This window comes from Triturus cristatus, chromosome 6 (assembly GCF_964204655.1).
Source record: "Triturus cristatus chromosome 6, aTriCri1.1, whole genome shotgun sequence".
Classification (NCBI taxonomy): domain Eukaryota; kingdom Metazoa; phylum Chordata; class Amphibia; order Caudata; family Salamandridae; genus Triturus; species Triturus cristatus.
This window is the reverse complement of record NC_140589.1, coordinates 1500311941-1500329167: the sequence shown is the minus strand read 5'-3', so window position 1 is coordinate 1500329167 and position 17227 is coordinate 1500311941. Positions and strand designations below refer to the sequence as shown.

At 42.5% G+C, this 17227-nt stretch overlaps 1 protein-coding gene across 1 annotated transcript in view; it reads right to left on the bottom strand.

The window, feature by feature from the left end:
• CHGB (chromogranin B) overlaps positions 1 to 17227 on the bottom strand; it is a 275815-nt gene that overhangs the window by 27482 nt on the left and 231106 nt on the right. The window contains exon 4 of the mRNA XM_085612628.1: positions 11843 to 13638. Within this exon, the coding sequence (XP_085468754.1) occupies positions 11843 to 13638 (1796 nt within the window). The remainder of the gene's footprint in view (positions 1 to 11842; positions 13639 to 17227) is intronic.

The window sequence follows — 17227 nt, the reverse complement described above, 5'->3', positions numbered from 1 at the left end:
GCATAACTACTTTATGCATTGTCCTAAGTTAAGCCTGTTTGCTCTGTGCCACAGCTACCAGAGGGTTGACCTCAAGTTCATTAAGTGACTTTTGGAGTTTGCCATGATGGGACACAGCAATATAAGTGCATAATAAAGTATTTACAAATAATATGGTGTATGCGTCATCAGCCACATTTGTAATTGAGAACCCTGCCCAAATATCCATTCAAGGGCCTGTATCACCAAACCCAACAAATTCTTTTTTTTACATGTATGCGCATACCCAGTACTATTAATAACGCCTATGCAAGTAGCAATCATTGAGTTATTTAAACTTTTATACAAATGTTATAATGAATATATCATTGTTTATAAATATGAAAGACCAATGCGCATTGTAACAATGACAATACATAACAGAACCCAATCTACAATACATTTTTGATTTGTAGTTGCAACTCCAAGGCAACAGGCTACCGAGTCCACACTACTGTCCACACCATCTGCAGAAGGAACATCACAACCCTTCATTTGAAGCAGTAGCCCTTAAGGTGCATCAAACAGGCAGAATGAAACGTCAGGACATTCAGGTTTGTCTTGCCTGACTCCAGCACTCTCAGAGGTGCCTTTATCAACTCTAATGCATCCACTAGTGTCCTGTTTTCAACAACCAGGATCTTGGCACCCGTGCTATGAAAACCACCATCTGCACTGAGACCACCCCTGTCTAGCCTTTTTTCGAACAAAACAAACCAAAATATTGTTGTCAGCAAGCGAAGGGAGGAATGTGACCACAACCCAAGGGTCACAGATAATGTCCAAAACTGCTAAGACCGGACCTGCTACTGTGAGAGAGCAGAACAGTGCATTTGACAGTGTAAATGAATTACAGCAAAATCTGTTTGGTATGGCAAGGCAGCAGTAGGAGTGGTTGTACACAATCATTACCCTGCTACTGATGTAGAATGGTATCTGGGAAAGGAACATCAATGTCAGGAGGCAGCAGTGTAGAATTATATTTGATGGATTAAGGCACTGACTTGGGTATAATCAGGTATTGAATCTGCAATCCGTGGCAAACACAGTCCTCTGCTACTACCTCCCCTACAACATCTCAGACTGGCAGGGTACAGAGAGTACAACAGTGCTCACATTGCTGCCCCTGACAACCAACAGCCTGTTTAAGATACTGCTCTTCAACATTCACGTCACAGGTATAGTTCTGGAGGTCCAGCTGTTGCCATCACAAAAACAAAACGCAAAGAAGGGAAAGAACTAATGTCATCCTTTATTTATCTTTTATTTGTGTCACCTTATCCACATGATGGCTAAACAATTCCTTTGCTTTTAAAAACTTTGATGGACTAACTGCACATAAACATACCATTACCTCATTCACAGAAAAAGATGTTCCACTTGAAAATGTCAATCAATCAAGTAGTATTTGTATAGCACGGCTATACACCCAGGGGTGGGCGAATGAGGGAGGGTATCCAGGTGCTGTGCTGCAGGCATCAGTTGAAGAGCCAGGTCTCAAGTCCTTTCCTGAAGTGGTTCAGTGATGGAGAAGTGCGGGGGGGGGAGATGGAAGGTGATCCAGGCTTTGGCAGCGAGGTGCGTGAAGGAGCATCCTCCAGGGCAGCTGCGGTGGATAAGTGGTGTCTGAGCGAGGGCGATGTGTGCTGAGCAGAGGTTTCTGGATGGGAGGTAGAAGATCAGGTGGTGGTTCATGTAGTTTGGGCCTTGGTTGAGGAGGACTTTGTATGCATGGGTCAGGAGCTTGAACTGGCATCTCTTCTGGACGGGTAGCCAGTAGAGGTCTTTCAGGTGCTGGGTGATGTGTGTCCTCTTGGACAGGTTGAGGGTCAGTCTGGCTGCTGATGTAAATGTAAATAGTTATAATACATTTAATCAAGTAACAAACATCAAATGTGTATTTTTGTATACATTCCAAAGATTTGTCCTAAAATGTTACCTTGTTATAAAACATTCATCATCTCAATGTGTTTTTCTTGTAAAAGGCTGAACATGAAATTCAAACATTTGTTATAATTAAAACAGACCATGTCTTACATACCTTAAAAAAGTAGTAAGACATAATAACACATTGAAAAATGTTAGTAACTTGTTAAAGCCTTAAACTGATTAAATATGAGCTTTCAAAAACAAAACCGTTTGAAATAAAAACACACCATACATGTATTACATAAACAATGTTATGTTATGTTATGTTATCCGACATTTATAGCGCACACGGATACTCGGAAGTGTCCAGGCGAGAAAGCCAGTTTAAGGAGACAGGGAGGCGTAGGCAAAGGCTGGTTGATTAGTTAAAAAGCAAGGCTTTTAGTTGCTTTTTAAACAGCCAGAGGTTGTGGATGTTTCAAAGTTCGAAGGGCAGGGCATTCCTGGCCTTGGCCGCCTTGACAGAGAGGGAGCTACCTCCCGTTTTAATGAGGCAGTAGCAATGAAAAGCAGCAAGGCATTGCCCAGTGGAGCGTAGATGCCTGTGAGGCACATAGAAATCAAAGCGTCTCCTGAGATACATGGGCCCCGATTTGTATAGGGCACCGTGGGCAATGGTGAGAGCCTTAAACAGAACGTGCTGACCCACTGGAAGCCAATGCAGATCCCAGAGAAGTTGCTTTGTGCTTGACCTACCAGAGATGCCCAGTAGCGCTCTAGCGGCTGCATTCTGGACAGTCTGTAGCTTTTTCAGCTGGTAGCCAGGGAGGCCAATGTATAGGGTATTGGCGTAATCTAGGCACGAGAGAATGAGAGCGCGGGTCACCATTTCCTTTGCAGCTCTAGGCAGCAATGGCAGGAATTTCTTAAGTAGTTTCAGTGTGCCGAAGCAAACTCCGGCCAATTTTTTTATCTGCAGTAAGAATCCGAGGTCTTCACTGAACCAGACCCCCAAATTCTTTACTGGGCTCCCCATTGACTTGGGCATGGGGTAACCCTCGGGCCAAAGGTCATGCCTGAAATGCGACGGGAAGGACCCATAGAGGAGTATCTCAGACTTGTCCTCATTGCATTTGAGTTGGGCCTGCGCTAGCCATTTAAAAACTTTAACAAGACAGTTTTTAGCTAAATCCGGGGATAACTCGTTTATCTTCCACGTAAAGAGGAGCTGGGTATCATCAGCGTACGCTATGATCTTAGCACCCAGCTCCTCCGCCAGGTAGATTAACGGCATCACATAAACGTTAAAGAGAAGGGGGCTCAAAGTTGAGCCCTGGGGGACGCCCTGGGTCACGCTTCTCGGTGTGGAAGAGAATGGAGGCAGCCATACTTGCGGCGTTCTATTCGCCCGGAAGGATTCGATCCAATCCCACACCAAGCCAGAGATTCCAATATTGGAAAGACGGGCCAGAAGTTGGCGGTGCGGTACCGTGTCGAACGCGGCAGAGAGGTCCAATAAAACCAGGGCCGCTCTGCCGCCGGAATCTAGGCATTCTCTAATAGCCTCCGTCATCTCAACCAGGGCCGTCTCAGTACTATATGAGGCCCTAAAGCCCGATTGGTCTGGGTGGAGGGCGCCAGAAGACTCAACAAACTCAGAGAGCTGTTTGTGGGCTGCCTTCTCACACACCTTCGCCACAGCCGGGAGAAGTGAGATCGGTCAGTAGCTATCTAGATTGGCGGGGTTTAAGGAGGGTTTTTTAGCAGGGGGAGAAGTTTTGCCTGTTTACACTCAGATGGAACCCTCATTTATAAGTTGTATTAATCAACAACCATGTAACACTGACATTACCAGCATGACTGAGTGTTTGAATACTGCATCCATATGCACTTGACTTCAAACAACACATAGGTGCCTAGTACTTCAGACCTCTTCTGCAGTTTCTAGTATCAAATCAAGGTTCACTGGATCCACACATGATTCCATAGGAAGGCAGCAGATGACAGGATGAAATGGGCTGACAAGAAACAAGATCAACATTATGCAGACACTACTATCAAGTGCGTACGAAACACATATAAAGTTCACAAAGGAAACACAAACACTGATACCTCAATTTTAAAATAAACTCTATACACACTACTTGAGCCTTTATTCTCACTACTGTTTAAAATAACATTAGCATATATTTGGCCTTGATATACATGTCTGAGTGTAACATTAGTGTCAAACATTATCCACAAGCTTCATTATTTTATGATAATTTGTTAAATTACTGATATAATTGAATTACGAAAGCAACTAAATTATCGCTCATCAGGGATGAAGTTACCATCGGACAAAGATGTGCTGCATCAAATCATGTCTCACTTCACAGCCATCTCTCTCATTGCTGTCATCATGTTGTGGTCGCCCACCAACCTTGCTAGGAGGCTACATTAATGCACCACTGGTCTTATCAAGGCACCTGAATGGGGCTTTTAGGGGACCAAGAGTATGTTCCACGGATCCTCCGGTCCGACCATGTGCTTGGTCTCTTATGGTGTCCTTTAAAGATGTTAAAGTCCATATTTGTCTGAGATAGGTGAAAGAAATCCCCTGCAAAACAATTATTGTAGAACATCAAATGTTTAAAGATTCGAAACAGCTCTTCATTTATTATCAAACTATATTGTTTAGTAACTTACCCACTAGCCAGGCTCACCTTGGTGCAAAGTCTGCCGTATATTGTGATACACTGCTGTTGTAAAGCCCCATCGACCCGTGGAATGAACTAGGGAACCTCGCGCACACACTGGTAATGAGGAGTTCTGCAGAGCAAACCACCGCCACATTGACTGAAGCGGCCTTTGGTTGCAGGACCCCTGCTTGCAGTCATGAGCTGAAACCAAGGGTATGTGGATACAATCAATAGCACCAACCTCGTGGAATTCCTCCTAAAGCATATAACAGCCTTGATAGTGTTAATTGTTGTCACAGCAACAGGGAAGTAGACATACCCATGCACATTACAAGCATTACTTCCAGGATCTGTGTGAGGACAACAGACATGATGGTTGTCATATTCAATTTGATTCTACAACGGTATCTTGTAATGTCTCAGTTGCACTGAAGCGTAACACTGCTATGATCATGATGGTGAGAATGCAGTGGGTATATCAATATCTGACACTAGTTTTGCTTTCAAGATGTTTTCCGATTGCAAATATTGTGTTGTAATCTAATCTGTATTTTCTTGCGTGGTGTAAAGATCTGAACGTGGCCTGTAGACATGCAATCTACGTACCCGATGCTGAGGAGAATGCTGCATGTGTTTGTTACAGAATGAAATAACTGTATTTCCTAATCATGCCCATGTCACACATAAACTGCATGTCTAATAGTTCTTGTTCTTTAATCAACAGCATGTTAGCAATACATGAGACCCAATATATGAGCAGCAGTGTAGCCAAGGATATAATGTGTTTTGAAACATGTTTAACTTTATTCTGCAATAGTACATATTAAAATGCCTAATTCATTGATCTGTGTGAGCATGTGTAGGATTACTTGCACATTAGTAACATACATTTTAGTCATTATGTATTAGTAAATAGTTAATTCATTTAATTACAAGAATTTAAAATGCATCAAGAATATTTTAAAATATTAATTTAGATATTTTTAGTGAAATTAATATTTTTTAAACTGTATTTATCAATACTCTACAAGTCCAATGATACATCAATGCCTGGGTCATGGTATACGTTTTTCAGTTGTGTCCGTAGTTTATGACAGACACATCATACCGGACAATGTAAGGGGATGTTTGCAGGCAATGGACGTAACAATGGCAGCGTAGTATGGGAATAGTATCTATCACTGAAGTTATCTGCTGTCCATTGTGCTATCATCTGGTAGCCATTATGGTGCATGCATCATTATATGTAGTTAGTGTTAGTTCATGGCATCATGGCAAAGAAGACCGTCAAACCTGATGTATGCTAGCTTTGTCCATTATGGAAGAATGTCCTGTCAGATGTTTTGCCAGGGTTTTTCCTATGTGACAATGATTGATATTAATCAAGCATCCTCAACACTGACTTTGCATCGCCAGCCCTGTCGAAGGATCCTTGACAATAACGCATCAGGATCTTGCACCGCAGCCTCACGGAATTTGGATCCGACACATCACCTTGGCTATGCGACACATCTTTGATGCGGGTCCACGCAAGTCCTCTACAACCAGGATTAAGGTATTTAGGTTCAGCGGGCCTAACTGGGTCCCTGTATCCGACCCACGCTCTATCATGGTCGGCCTGAACTTTGGACTTTTTCCCGGCCAGACATCCTAAATAGAGCTTTTTGCTTCTAAGCACAATTTTACCTAAAAACGTTGACATTCAATATCTCAAGTACTACTTATTGGATTGTTGTCATTTTGGTCTTGTTTTATTTATTAAATGGAGCTGTATTTTTCTAACCTGGTGTGCAGTTTTTGTGTGTGGTTTTTCACTGTTTTACTCTTTGAAGTGTTGCACTAATACTTTACACATTGCCTCTAAAGTTAAGCCTGACTGCTCTGTACCAAGCTACCAGAGGATGAGCATAGGTTAATTTAGGGTTTGCCTACTTCTTACCCGGACGAGGATTGTGGTTGCTGCTTAACTAGGGCTAATACCCCAGTCAACCACCAACCCAATTTCTAAAACCCAAGAATAGACTAGAAATGAACTTTTTATTATTCTTTAAATATTATTAAAAAAATTTAATGTAAAATAGAAATGTAAATTAATATTGACCTAGAACTAAAATTAAATGTGACTGCACACTGACTAAATAAACCAAATGTGTATGAAATAATGAACCATTTAAATGTATTAATGTAATTGTTAAATAAACAGTTTCAGGCTATGATTTTAAAAAAAACACACTTTGGTCTATTTAATATCTAGTCATTATTGTTAATAATTAAGTGTGTAAATAATGAAAATTATTTGTATTTTAAAGTTTAATATATATTAGACTATTGTTTAGTATCATGAGGGCTTGAACAAGCAGAAAAGTAGTAATATATTGAAAATTGTTCCAAACAAGTAGCCCCAAAATATATCTTGAAAGGTGCCCCATAAATCCATAACAGACCACTCTGTGTGTGCAGTTTCTCCACCACCGTTACAGAGATCTCCATGTACAATAGATAGGAGAGGCAGAGGTGGAGGTCCTACCAAGCAGCTTATGGACATGAAGTGACAGTTAAGAGTTATTTAAGAGTTAATTATGTAACAATGTTCTTTTAAAACAATAGATGTTTTTCGTGTGTATTCATGTTTAGCTGTTTTTAAAGGTTGAAGATTTTGGATGGATTTTATATTTTAGATAAAACCAAATTATAAAAGAAATATTTTATTTTTATATTTGCACCATGATTGACAATGTGGGTATACATGTCACATTTTACGATTCACAAATGTGTGTTGCATGGTTTGCCTTGTCCTATATGTATCATTTGGGTGCATAAAAACAGAGTTAATATATGTTAATATTGCTTTTTTAGGAAACTTAGTACTATTTCGGTTGTGGACTTAGCTTATATTTTGTAAAGCTGCAGCAACTTTGGTCCACGGCCTCACCCTTATACATTTCAAGGGCTCTCCGCAGCAGGGACACCTTGCCTGTGTGGAGTGAGTGTATGCAGGGTTTGCTTAGTTGTACTTTTTTCCTCCATAAAAGGTGTGGATTATTTTGCTTTATGGATCCACTAGCAGATTGCAAACAAGAAATAAGGTGGATAAATAATAATTTTTTCGACAGACTCTGTTTTTTTTAAAGTACAAAACAGTCTTCCGGAGGTGGTGGTAGGCGTTGGGAGTTCAGGATGGATGGCGGAGGTTCGTCCGTCATGTTGCTAAACTGTAAGTAAGGTGGCTGGAATTTTGGATCAGAGGAGGGACAAACAGCAAATTTTTGACAGTTCATACACATTTGGTTCACTTTAAGGGACTTATTTACAAGCCCCTTGCGCCGCCAGTATGCCACTTTTCCCTAATTAAAAGTAACTCACTGGTGGCACAAGGGGCTTGTAATAAGCCCCTAAATAAGGCCCTTATTTCATCGGCATAACAATAGCCCCCGCAGCCCCTGAGCTACAGGGGGTCCCCTCCGGCACTGTGCACGGATGGTGGTCCCCTGGCCTGAGAGTGGTGGGAATGCCACATCGTTAGTTTGGTCACAAATTACTTTTTCATTAGATACTCAGCAAAAGATACCTCAATCAATGTGTTGTGTATTTATTGCCTATATTAGTTGTGATGGTAATTCTATATCAAGCTCCATTTCACAATTTTACCAGCGGTGGCCAGCGTGGCTCGGGGGTGAGGGGGCGGGCACAGGGTTCACAAGGGGAGGCTGCGGGGGGGTCGCGGGTGGTTCCACGCCCGCGGCCCGAAATAATAAAAAAAAGCTAAACTTACCTCAATGGGTCCGGCGTCTTCTCTCCTCCTGCTCTCCTGCCTCCAACAGGAACAGGAAGCAGGCAGCCAGGCTCTCTCCCCTAAGCCAATCACAACGCTGCAATGGCATCATTTTAATTGGTCTAAGTGCCGTAACACAGCGATCAGCTAGGGCCTGGAGTGGTGGGAATGTTCTCCATGCAGGCTGTAATGTAGCCTGCATGGAGAAAAGGGAAGTGCGCATGACTGGTTTGGGCAGCCTGAGAGGGCTGACCAAACAGTCGTTGCACACTTTTGAGTGGACAAACCACTCCTCCCCTGCCCTGCTCGGAGAGCAGAGCAGCCCCGCCCACTGCAAAGCATCAGGACACGTCAGGAAGCATAAAATGATAACTTAAAGTTATTATCATTTTATGTTTCTCGCCTTTACACTGCTTAAAAGCAGTGGGGCGATGCTCCTCCGCCATAGTGGAGGAACCGCCCCTGATTTTTACTGCCTTTAATCTCTGGGTCATGGCATTACATTTTATACCACTATCCAGGAAACAATTACCCAATGACTGTTTCACGTTGCCATGCAGCACAAATATGTAAGTCAGTTCTGTGCTAAAAGAAAGATTAATTACGGAAAGAAAACCAAATTTATAATAACGATTTTATATCCAAGCACTGTTTAAAAGAGCATGCATTAGTGTTCAAACCTAAGCCCACGAATGAACGCTGTTATTTTAATGTAAAATATTATATCCTTTTATACAGAGAGAAAACTAACTAGTACCTACTTGTTTTATCTCTCTCTTTCAACTCAGGGTATAGTGGAGAGAAAACCTCCCATAACCCCGTTTATTGGTCAATATTCTTTAGTACTGGCCCATTATTTTAAGTATTTAACATTGCAGATTTGTATGTATCTGGAACCTCCTAACCTGACTTTCTGTTTTTTAGGTGATATATTAAAACATTCACTGATAGGTCTATACAGAATATGAACGTAAATATATATTTTTTATTCTCAAAATTTACTTTGAGAGATCGTGAATAGTATATTTCCCAAACCCCTCGTAATATTGTGGTACAGTCAATTGGGATCCGTAAAAAGACATGATATTAGGGCGCGGGTACTCATAGTACGGCCTGCGGGCCGCTGGCGGCCCGCCCGACCTTCATCGGCGGCCCGCATACCCTTGCATCCACATTCATACAGTATGCAAATTCCTTCCTGGAAACAGAGAAGATGGCCGCAGGAGCATACGTAGTGAATACGTATTCAATACGTATTCACAACTTTTGCTCCTGCGACCATCTTCTCTGCTTATCTCGCCTCTGATTGGCCTGGGCCGCTGAGACGTGACGTGACGTCACACACGGCACCCGGCGCAAAGCACAAGCCCTTTAAAAGTCAGCTGTAACTAGCGCTTTTACAGCTGACTTTTAAAGGACCTTTGGAGAAGCTTCCTGTGTCCGTGGCGACGTCGACGTCGACCTCCTCGCAGCCCGCAGCTCCGATGCATGCTGCTGAGGTCGGGTGTAACAGACTTTGATGCATGCTGCTGAGGTCGGGTGTAACAGACTTCGATGCTGCTGAGGTCCGGTGTAACAGCCTCCGATGCTGTTGAGGTCGGGCGCAGAGGGCGAGATCTCCGTCGTAAGTTAAACTGTTGTTAAATTTCTGCGCTATCAACCCTTTTAACCACCCTCATGCACAATGCAAGGACCCAGAGGAGCGAAGCAGTATCAATAAAAACATGCTATGACATTTTGTCATTGCTCTGTTAGATGTTTACGATGAATACGACCAAAGGTTCTAGTCAGTGGAAATTGCAGTGGTCATAAAACTTTCTTCACAGCTCCAGTACCTGGGAAACACAAAGTATTGTTCAAGCAGAGGGAGATTTAATATTAGTTATGTTATATTCCATATAATGATTGTTCAAAGAACCCTTTTTTATCAATTGGGTCACAGCAGCAGAAGTGCATTTAAAAACCACAACAGTATACTGCAGCTCAGATTTCAGAATGTCCCCTTCTTTGATCATTTATGTGAGAGTTGGCATCTTTTGTAACACAATTCATGGGATAGTTATTTTTGAATTTCTGGATGTGATTGAGGGAGAACAAGTAGAAGAGCTCTTTTTCAATGGATGCAATCGTTCCTGTCTTTGCCTTTCATTGCTTTCTTGCCCAAATTTGTTTAAAGATGGGCACGCCATTAGCTGGGTATAAGATTGTAGGCAAGGCATGGTTGGAGAGCGTGCAGAATGAACTCCTTGCACCTTTCAGGTATCTTGGCTGTGGAATTATGTGGTATTACAGGTAGATAGATCTCCAGATACCCTGCTGTGTGCATCTATGTGTCACGGAAAGTTACTTTGGTATCCATGGCCCTGTGTGTGCGCAAGTTTGGGAAGGCAGGACATTGAGAGCTTTGCAGAAGACTCCGATGCTGCTGAGGTCAGGTGTAACAGACTCCGATGCAGTACCAAAGCTCAGATACCGAGCAGCATTGGAGAGGCACAGCGGGATGGGACTGAAGGTGACTGAGCGGGAGGGGCTGACGCTTCAGGAGCAAGGGCATCTATTCAGCCCTGAATCACGCTGTCTGCAATTTAGAGGGGCCTCACACATTCCTTTTCTGCCCAGGGCCCCAAACATCCTAGAGCAGGCCCCGATTACCCCGAGGCAGCACGTGTTTATCTTCACAGAGCTTAATTACTGTCACTAAATTGTAAGCAAACCTCGGTTCTTCAAACATGCAGTCTATAATGTAATTTAAAAAAAAGAAATGGCACAATCACACCCACAATGATTAACAAACTTTTGTGTATCTGTTGTGACAACTCACTGCACACAGGAAGCAGAATGTTAGCCGTGTGAGGTTCACAAAGTGATAGCAACCGAACCTATGGGCTCCATAAAGCCTATATGTATCTATATGTGACTGTGTGGCTTTAATATGCAGGCGTGTGCCCCACAGATAATGCAAACACACACTGTACTGAAGACTAAATGTATCCCCTGACCGTCCTGTGTATGGCATACTGACCATCTGTCTGCAAACATTGCGTAATTTGTTGTTCTGTAATTACATGAAAAATCAGGAAAATAACCCCAAATTATTAAACTAATCGGTGACATGAAATGTAAATTAAGTTCGTAGTGTTTGTCTTTAACATATCTATTTTTGGGACTCTGAAGCCTGTGCTGCACTGGGCATGTGCTGAATATCGGGTTACTGCAAATTGCCATGCAATCCCACTTAAGATTGCTATTGTCTGCTAATAAAATAACATTATAAACATGTGCTCCATGTAGTTACATCTGCTTTGGAAATACAGAATTGTCTAGTAATGTTTTGAAACGGCAGTGATTTTTTTCCCCCCTATAGCCACGCCCCAATGACCACGCCCCTAATGACCCCACCCCCACCATTGCGGCCCTCGGCCAGAAACCACACTGTAAATTTGGCCCCCGAGAGAAAGTTTGTGAGTACCCATGTATTAGGGGAAAACATATATCACTGTACCTCTTCCTCTGTCAGCGGCCTCTGAATCAGATTTCGCTTTTTTGTCTGCATTATATGTCGTTTCTTAAATCCTTCCTCGGAGTTGTATAACTCGGGTAATTCAACAGATTTTTTCTTGTAATTCAAAAGCTGAGCGAGCTCGTCCATTTTATTATACTGTCTTTTATTATCGAATTTGTGAATTATAGAAGGACTTCTTTTCTCAATGTAGTTAGGATTCATGTCCTGAATGAGTGGCCTTTTGTCCCAGAGATCGTAATCATTATAGTCTGGCAAGTAAACCTTATGCTTATTTACGTCTTCACTGTCTGTAACTTGGCTTCCCACGTTTCTCCTTTTTTCAAAACCTCTGTTGTTCCACCACAGGTATTTATTGTATGGGTTAAACTGCCGCACAGCTCTTTTGTCGATGTCTTCATTGTAGTAGGGTTTAAATCTTACTCTATCTTGGCTTTTCATTTCCTCTTCACTTTCTTCAACATTGCTTTTCTTCTCTTCACTATGATATCTTTTTTCTATGTCTTGCTCTTCATCCAGCTTGACCGGGTAATATCTTTTTTCTTCACCCAAGTTTTCTTCAACAAAAAAGCGCCTCTTTTCTTCTTTGTTCTCCTTACTGTATTGCCTGTCTGTCTCATCATCTTCCGTGCTTTCTTGGTCTTCGTTGTAACGCCTTTTCATTTCAGGACTGAATTTAGCATAGTAATTATACTTATTTTCCTGGTTCCCTCTGCTCTGTTGTCTTTTCTCTACATATTCAGGCTGTAGCCCCCAGTAAGATTGTCTCTTTTTTTCATAGTGATGCCTCTTTTCTTCATTCTCTTCACTGTTGTACCCCTTCTCTTCATCTCTTTCCTCACTGTAACTTCTCTTCTCCCACTCTTCCTCACTACCCATGCTTTGGTGTCGTTTTTTGTCTACTTCTTCAGAACTGTGACTTTCATAGGAATTTCTTTTCTCCTTATTGTGAGGGTGGTGATTGTTTCCATAAGTCCATTCGTCATAATTTGGAGCGCTGTGCCTTTTTTTGTTGTTGTTATGGGCGTCCTCATCATCTGATTCTTCAGATTCCTCACTTCTGTGTCGTTTTTCTAAATAGTTGATCCTGTTGTCCTCAGTAGATTTGTGATGTCTGGGCTTCCTGTGGTAAGGCCTTTGCTTGTAGTATCGCTTTTCCATGTCTTTGCTTTCATCAGAGTCATCATACTCTTTTGACAGGTGTGAGTCGTGTCTTTTTATTTGCTGAGAGTGAATTTCACTGCTTTCTTCCTTGCTTCCGCGACTTCTCTTTTCACTGCTGTGCATCCATTCATCAGAAGGTGTGTGAGGGGCAGATCGCTTATCATCCTCCTCTTCATTAGAAAACACTTCCATACTTCTTCCTGTAGAATGGGGTCTCTTATCAAGATGTTCAAGCTGTATTGTTTCTGAGTCTTCTTCATGGTGTTTCTTTTCTTCACTGTGGTGGTGTACTTTATCGTTGCCATCTTCATTGATTTCCTCGCTCCTTTTCTTGGATGATGGATAATTGCCTGTATCATGATCTTCTTCTTCTTTGGAAAATTCTTTATCCAAGCTGTGCCGTTTTTCCTCCTCTACCTGTTGCTCTTCCTCCTCCTCATGTCGTTTCTCTTCATTTTCTTCCAAACGACTCTTTTCTCCCTCTCCATTCTGATGATGCTCTCCCTCGTTCATGTGCTGCTGCATTTCAGCATCACTTGGGGCTGTCAGATGTCTCTCTTCGTACTGCACATCTTCCCCATCACTTTTCTTTTCTACTTTCTCATGCTGTCCACCTGAAACAGAATGCCACAATTCCAATGTTAATTTCCAAATTCCATGTTAGGTTTGTATAAACAGGGCAATGTTAATGTAAAATCAACAACATACCAATCACTTTAGGCCAAAAGCGGTCAATAAAGGGAAGATTGAGGCCTTCTCTACCCAGGGCGAGAAGTCTGTTTGTTTCTTGCATGATGTAGTGTCGTGTTGTTTTAAGACAGGAAGATTGTCCTCACAGGTGCAAAGATAAAGCAGTCAGTGGTGTTTCACCTTTACTGACATCTTTGTGAGAGGGTTTATTTTTTGAATTCTATACTTGCACCAGAGGACATCTGATTCGCTACCATAGAGGCATGTTAATAATTAAATTTACATAGATCAAAAAGGGACTTTGTTTACATCAAGGACATACAAGATACAATCAAAACATTAAAGTATTCTGCAAGGTACAGTGTGCCATTGTCTGCTGGTGTGTTTATACAGCATTTGGTAAACAATGTATCAAATACAAAAAACGGAAATATCCATAGTATTGACAAATTTCTAACGAGGTGAACATTGAAAGGGCATCTGTGCAATGGTTAAAGAGAATAAATTAGGGGTGGGCGGAATTTGCGGAATTAACCTTCGCAAATTATCGCGAAAATGTTTAAAATTATCGCAAACAAGCAGAAATATCGCGAAGATGCGGAAGTTTTTTTCCGGCATGTTCGCAAGATTTTCTGCATGGTTGCGGGTCGCCAACTTACCCATGTGGTTGCTTGCGGGCGCGGCCATCTTGTTTTGAGTTGTTCTCGCGGTGCATGATCGCGAGAAGAAAGACGTGATCGCGCGACGCATGACGTCACTGCGGGCGCGAACTGTCGCGAGACAGCGCAAATGGCTAAAAACAATACAACAGCTCATGGAGAACGCGACCGGATCAAGAAAACTTGTCGGCGAACGCAGGGATTCAGGTAAGGCGATCGCGCGCGCGCGAGAATGTATTATTTTACAGCGCGAGCAAGAAACAAATTATCGCCAAGCTGCGGAAACCGGAATTTTTGACATTTTCGCGCTCTCCGCGGAACGCGAAAAAATGTCAAATTATCGCAATTTCCGCGAACGGAACGAAATTTTTGCCCAGGCCTAGAATAAATACCAATTTTAGAAAATTCGCATCCAACAAGCTAATAACCCCCGAGAAAACATACGATAATTAGCAAACGAAAATAGATAAAGGGAAATTAATGATCTCCATCGGAAAAGGAAAATATATCAAAAACAAAGGTTTGGACGACCTGCCATACTGCAATTCACATTGTATCTCAATCAGGGCAATTGGAGAATGTATGTAAAAAGGGGCAGAATGGACTGGAACACCATACTGAGAAGGAATTAGTTGAGCGTGTGAGCAGGAACTTCAGGTTTTAATACAAATCCACAGGCTTGTGGGTAAGAAGTTATATAATAACAAACCAATTGTAATCCAGATGCTGTACTATATTAAAGGTGGTTACTTTTGGAAGGCCTGAAATTTGTCTGTGGATGAAACTTGAATTCCTCGCTATAAATAAGTGATGCCTTTACTATGCATTATTCATTGTTTTTCTGCATGTGCCAGAATGTAGCATACAAACACTATTCATGAATTTGTGTCCTCATGAATTATGCAAGTGCCCCAACATGGACCATTAATTTACCCCTTCTGAGTTATGATTTTGCTCTCTCTAGCAATATACTTTTACATCCCATCAGCTTCTTCCATAATAGGCTGGAATTGCCACAAAATAGCTAATTGTTTTGAAAACTGAAAATGGCAGAGCAAGAGCGAAGCAAAACATGTTGTTATTTTTTATATTATTATTTCGGGACTAACTGGCTCCACCGTCTAAATATCTCCACCATGGCTTGCTTCTGAAATGTATTTCATCAAACAGTAATCTTTTAATCAATCAGTAATCTTATAAAGCACGAGAAGGTCTGCGGTTCAGTCGAAGAGCCAGGTCTTGAGGTCCTTCCTGAATTGCGGCAGCGATGGTGATTGCCTGAGGTGCAGAGGCAAGGAGTTCCATTTTTTTGAAGCAAGGTAGGAGAAGGATATTTCTCCAGCTGTGGTTTTGCACATCTGTGGAATGGTGGCCAGGGCCAGTTGGGCAGGGGAGATGTCTTGTGGGAGTGTAGAAGTGGAGGCAGAGGTTGAGGTATGCAGGTTTGACGTTGTGGAGGGCTTTGCAGGTGTGCGTGAGGAGCTTGAAGGTGATTCTTTTGTTGACAGGTAGCCAGTGTAGGTCCCTCAGGTGGCCGGTGATGTGGTTGCTGAGTGGGATATTCAGGATGAGTCTGGCGGAGGCGTTCTGGATGTTCTGTAGTTTTTCGGGGATTGTCTAGGTGGTGCCGGTGTTGAGTGTGTTGCCGCAGTCGAGTCTGCTAATGATGAGCGCATAGGTGACCGTTTTCATGGACTCTGTGGGGATCCACTTGCATATCTCACAAAGTAGGCGGAGAGTGTGGAAGGAGGAGGACAAAACTGAGCTGATTTGGCGGTTCATTGAGAGTGAGGAGTCTAGGATGATACCAAGGTTTCGTGCATGGTTACTGGATGTGGGAAGTTTCCGAGCGCTGCGGGCCACCAAGAGTCATCCCATGTGGAAGGGGAGGAGCCCGGGATGAGTACTCCTGTCTTGTCTGAGTTAACCTTGAGGCAGCTGTCCTTCATTCAGGTGGCAACTGCCTTTATCTCATTGTAGAAGTTGTTTTTGGCGGCTGTGGATTTGTCTGTGAGGGGGAGAATCAGCTGGGTGTTGTCGGCATATGAGACGATGTTGAGTCCTTGGCTTCTGACGATGGCTGCAAGCAGGGGCATGTAGATGTTGAAGAGGGAGATCCTCAGGGTGGATCCCTGAGGCATTCCCCAGCTGATCTCTGTGGGTTCTGAGTTGAATGGCGGGCGTTTGGCCGGTGAGGAAGGAGCGGATCCATTCTAGGGCTTTGTTGCGGATGCTGGCATCATGGAGTCTTGGCTGAAGGTGTGGTGGGAGACGGTGTCAAAGGCAGCTAAGAGGTCCAGGAGGATCAGGGCAGCAGTCTCACCTCAGGTGAGGAGGGTGCAGATTTTGTCTGTCACGGCGATGAGAGCAGTCTCGGTGCTGTGCTTACTTCTGAAGCTCGATTGGGAGAGGTTCCGGATGTTGTTCATTTCGATGATCTCAGAGAGTTGGGCATTGATGCCTTTCTCGATGACTTTGGCTGGCTTAATCACTAACAAAATTATAAATCTCTATAAATCTGTAATAGCCAGCAATGTAAGGTCCAGAAAGTACAATAGATTTGTGGTCAGGCATGACTGAGAAGAATATTTTGTTTGGTTTCCCTAACCAAATGTGTATCTTGATAACATAAAGTATAATTTCCTTCTCTAACTATAACAACGGAAGATAATATATGCTCCAACAAATATTCATCTATGGTTAGCACATACTCTCAATTCAATCTCAATATCGACATCTTCAGATAGGTATACAAGCTGCAATCTCTTAACACTTATAAATTCGATTCTCTTGAATATCTGTGGCTAAAACTTCGTAGACTCACAAGAAAAAGTGAAATGGATACAACGGACAC